Here is a 4,937-nt window from a genome sequence, read left to right on the forward strand (position 1 = left end):
TGAACCTCTCTCCCCACTAAAAGATAGGATTACCAAATATTGAACCTCTTTCCTCCCCCCCCCCAAAAAAAAAAGATTTCCCAAGATTGAACCCCTCCCCCCCCAAAAAAAAAAAAAAAAAAAAATGATACGGGTAATGGAAAGTTCATTTTTCATTGTTCTTTTCAAAATAACGAATTCAGGCAAAGAGGTCTCCTTCCCTACACTCCGGTATCAAGCTAAAAACTCCAGTATATCTCTCTTCATCCGGGTATACCTTTCCTCTCGCTGGCAAATCACTACTCCTCCCGGGTATATCCCTCCCCTCTGGGCATATCTTTCCTCTCGCTGGTATATCTCTGCTCCCTCGGGTATGTTTCTCCCCCTCTAGGTATATATTTCCTCTCGTTGGTGTATCGATGCTGCCCCGGGTATATTTCTCCTCCTCTAAGTATATATTTCCTCATCTGGGTATATTTCACCCACTCTAAGTATATCTATTCTCCGTGTATATCTCCTCCCTCAACGGATATATCCCCCCCCTTCCTCGAGTATATGTTCGCCCCTCCTCCGGGTATATCTCTTCCCCCCTGGTATATCTATTTTCCTCAGGGTATATCTTCTCTCTCTTCGATTATATCTTCCCTGGGTATATCCCCCCCCCCCAGGTATGTCTCTCCCCTCTACCCACCCAGCTATATCTCTTCCCTCCTTTTCAACACAAATACCCCCCCCCCTAATATATCCCCCTCTCCCCCCCTCCTCTTCCCTTCAATCGTCTCCCAGTCCGCGAAAATTACTTGGACGCGAAAAAATGTGCGAATTTTACAAACGGCACAAGTTGTAATAAGCTAACTTCTCGCGCCGCTCCCAGGTGGCAGCACCGAGCGGCAGGCGGGTCAAGGCAGTTGCCAGTAAGATATTTGTTTATCATTTTTTTTTTTTTTTTTTTTTTTACGAGTGAAATATTTGTTTCGTTTCCTTTGGTGAATAAATATTTGTTTACTGATTATTTTTTTCTGGTGAAATATAAGTTTCGTGATTTTTTTTTCTCTTTATTGTGTTGTCAAATTGACTGTTAGTGATGGTGGTGATAGTGACATTAACATTAATGAAGTTAATATTAGTGATAATGGTGCTGGTAATAATGATGGTGATGATAATGAGTGTAAGAGTAATATTAACAATAAAAACGAAAGGAACATCAACAGTAACAATAATGGCAGTAATGATTACTAACAATAACGGTGAAAAAGCAATGATGATGAAAATGATGATGATAATCATAAAGATGATAATGATAATGATGATAATGATAATGATCATAAAAATATGAATACTAATACTAATCGCTGACGATGATGATAAAGATAATAATGATCATAATAATAGTAACAGAAAAGATAATAGTGATAACAGATAATCTTAATTTATAACAATAATAATCATAATGATAAAGTTTTTGCCATTGAATAATGAAAATTATTACAATGAATATCACTAACGATAATCCGATCGTGAAATAACAATAGATGAAATTAGAACAGAAGAAAAGACATCCAAAGCGACGAGATCACTTTGTATCACAGAGGACGAATATTTTGCAACGTAGTCCCGAAATCTTCAATGATCGAAGCGAAACAAGGAGGAAGTTCAGTCTATGAATATTTTATTATGGGAGAATCAGACGCTTTCTGTTCAGCTCCTTAGTGAAGCATCGTGGGTAAGAGGCGGTCATTATAGGTGGATATCGATGATTTGCATATAAGATGAATTGTTGTCTTTTTTATTTTTAGATATTTCGTGTATGTTTTTTTGCATTTAGTTCTCTATGTCTTTTTTAAAATTTCTTTTCTATTATTATCCTTCTCATTCTCATTATTATCATTATCTTTATTCCTTATCATTATCTTAGTTCTTTTATCTTAATTTCTTTTCCATTATTATCCGTCTCATTATCATTATCATTATCTTTATTCCTTATCGTCATCTTAGTTCTTCACTCCACCTGTCCTCTGAAGATGAAAAAGATATCTTCGTTTGATCTTGAAACTGAGTCGACTTGCTCAGTAAAGTATAATTTCTCTCCCCAGTCCAAAATAAATGACATTATGAAGATACCCTGTCATGTCACTTGATGGTCATCTGATATCGAAAACGACTTTAATTGCTTGAATAAGTCGTGTGGAAACATTTACTGTGACATGAGATTTGTAATTCTCTGTGGGGGTGAGTGTTTGTTTGTCTGTTTTAAGAGGTATTGATTATATTATATTCTTGCAGTTATTGGTACATTTGTCATGTCATCAGCTGTTGATTTGTATGTGGAAATACATATGATTTGCGTCGATTTATGATATGTATATTGTCTATTTAGTTGCACTACTGTAAGCATGCATAAACTCTCTCTCACACGCACACGCACACACACACATACGCACACACACACACACACACACACACACACACACACACACACACACACACACACACACACACACACACACACACACACACACACACACACACACACACACACACACACACACACACACACACACAAAGACACACCCCCACATGCACACGCACACACACATACGCGCACACACACACACACACACACACACACACACACACACACACACACACACACACACACACACACACACACACACACACACACAAACACACACACACACACGCACACGCACACACACACACATACGCACACACACACACATACACACACACATACACACACACACACACACGCACACACACACACACACACACACACACACACACACAAAGACACACACACACACGCACACGCACACACACATACGCACACACACACACACACACACACACACACACACACACACACACACACACACACACACACACACACACACACACACACACACACAAAGACACACACACACACGCAAACGCTCACACACATACGCGCACACACACACGCACACCCACTCACACACACCCCCACCCACTCACGCACACGCACACCCACTCACACACACGCACACCCACTCACACACACACACACACACACACACACACACACACACACAAACACACACACACACACGCACACGCACACACACATACGCACACACACACACACACACACACACACACACACACACACACAAATGACACTTCAAATAGTACTAAATCTTTTTTTTTAGGATCTTAGTTTAGCTCAATAGCTTATGATGTTTTACTTCCTTTATTATCGTGGCTGTGCCTCATTATTAACACATAATGGACAATAATAACACTAGAAATAACACCAGAAATAACATAAAAGATAACAACACCAAGAATAACAACACCAGAAATAACACCAGAAATAACAAATAAATAATACCAGAAACAACACAAAAAATAACAACACTAGACATAACGACACCAAAAATAACAGCACCAGACATAACAACACCAGAAATAACAGCACCAGACATAACAACACCAGAAATAACAGCACCAGACATAACAACACCAGAAATAACAACACCAGACATAACAACACCAGAAATAACAGCACCAGACATAACAACACCAGAAATAACAACACCAGACATAACAACACCAGAAATAACAGCACCAGACATAACAACACCAGAAATAACAACACCAGAAAAAACAGCACCAGACATAACAACACCAGAAATAACAACACCAGACATAACAACACCAGAAATAACAGCACCAGACATAACAACACCAGAAATAACAACACCAGACATAACAACACCAGGAATAACAACACCAGACATAACAACACCAGGAATAACAACACCAGAAATAACAACATAAACAACACCAGAAATAACACAATAAATTATGCTCCTGTGTATAGGAAAGAACGGGGAAAGGTGTTCGATCCACCATAACAAAATATCAAGAATATATAATGAAAAAGACGAAGAAAAAATACAGAGGACATTAATTAGGGAAAGAAAAAAGGTGTCCTTATTTATGTAAGAGAGAGAGAGAGGAGGGAGGGAGGGAAGGAGGGGAGAGAGAGAGAGAGAGAGAGAGAGAGAGAGAGAGGGAGAGAGAGAGAGAGAGCTACAGAGAGAGAGAGAGATAGTGAGAGAGAGAGAGAGAGATTAAGAGAGAGATTGAGTTACAGCAGAGAGAGAGAGAGAGAGAGAGAGAGAGGAGAGAGAGAGAGAAGAAAAACTGTGGTTTTATCTATAATAGACATCAGTCATCGGGAATATGAACGAGCATAAAATAGTGATTTTCGATTGTTTGATATCGAAAGTCAAGTAACATTTCAACTCTATTGATCATAAAAATGGCTGTTTATATTCTTTTACTTTTTTATTACCTTTCTCTCTTCGTACCATCCCTTTCTCTCTCTCTTTCTCTCTCTCTGGCTCTCGTCCCTTCTCTTTCTAACTCTCGTTTCCCCTCCTCCCTCCCTCTCTCTCTCTCTCTCTCTCTCTCTCTCTCTCTCTCTCTCTCTCTCTCTCTCTCTCTCTCTCTCTCTCTCTCTCTCTCTCTCTCTCTCTCTCTCTCTCTCTCTCTCTCTCTCTCTCTCTCTCTCTCTCTCTCTCTCTCTCTCTCTCTCTCTCTCTCTCTCTCTCTCTCTCTCTCTCTCACACTCTCGCCCCCCCTCTTTCTCTATGTCTCTATGTACATGTTTGTCTTTTCCTGTTCGTCTATGTGTGTGTACCATTTTTTTTTTGGTTATATAAGGAAAACAGAAACAGACCGAATTAGCATAAACCTATATTTATACACCTTGATTGTACCCAAGCTAGTCCAGTCAGGCAAATAAACAAACAAACAACAAAAGCGTATAAGTACACGGACTAGAGACGAACTCCAATACTTTCCAAATCCTTTCATTCAATACCTAATACATTCGTACTCACCTCCAGCGCATTTTAACTCATAATAACATGATGTAGAGTGCATTAGTG

The 4,937-nt window shown here is 39.4% G+C and overlaps 1 protein-coding gene across 1 annotated transcript in view; it reads left to right on the forward strand.

Moving 5' to 3' along the window:
* LOC138866408 (uncharacterized PPE family protein PPE24-like) overlaps positions 1-3,819 on the forward strand; it is a 6,321-nt gene extending 2,502 nt beyond the window's left edge. Inside the window, exons 2-5 of the mRNA XM_070138947.1 lie at positions 183-350; positions 592-647; positions 854-893; positions 3,425-3,819. Coding sequence (XP_069995048.1) covers positions 183-350; positions 592-647; positions 854-893; positions 3,425-3,819 — 659 coding nt within the window. The remainder of the gene's footprint in view (positions 1-182; positions 351-591; positions 648-853; positions 894-3,424) is intronic.
* The last annotated feature ends 1,118 nt before the right edge of the window (positions 3,820-4,937 follow it).

Source organism: Penaeus vannamei, chromosome 25 (genome assembly GCF_042767895.1).
Source record: "Penaeus vannamei isolate JL-2024 chromosome 25, ASM4276789v1, whole genome shotgun sequence".
In the NCBI taxonomy this organism is placed as follows: domain Eukaryota; kingdom Metazoa; phylum Arthropoda; class Malacostraca; order Decapoda; family Penaeidae; genus Penaeus; species Penaeus vannamei.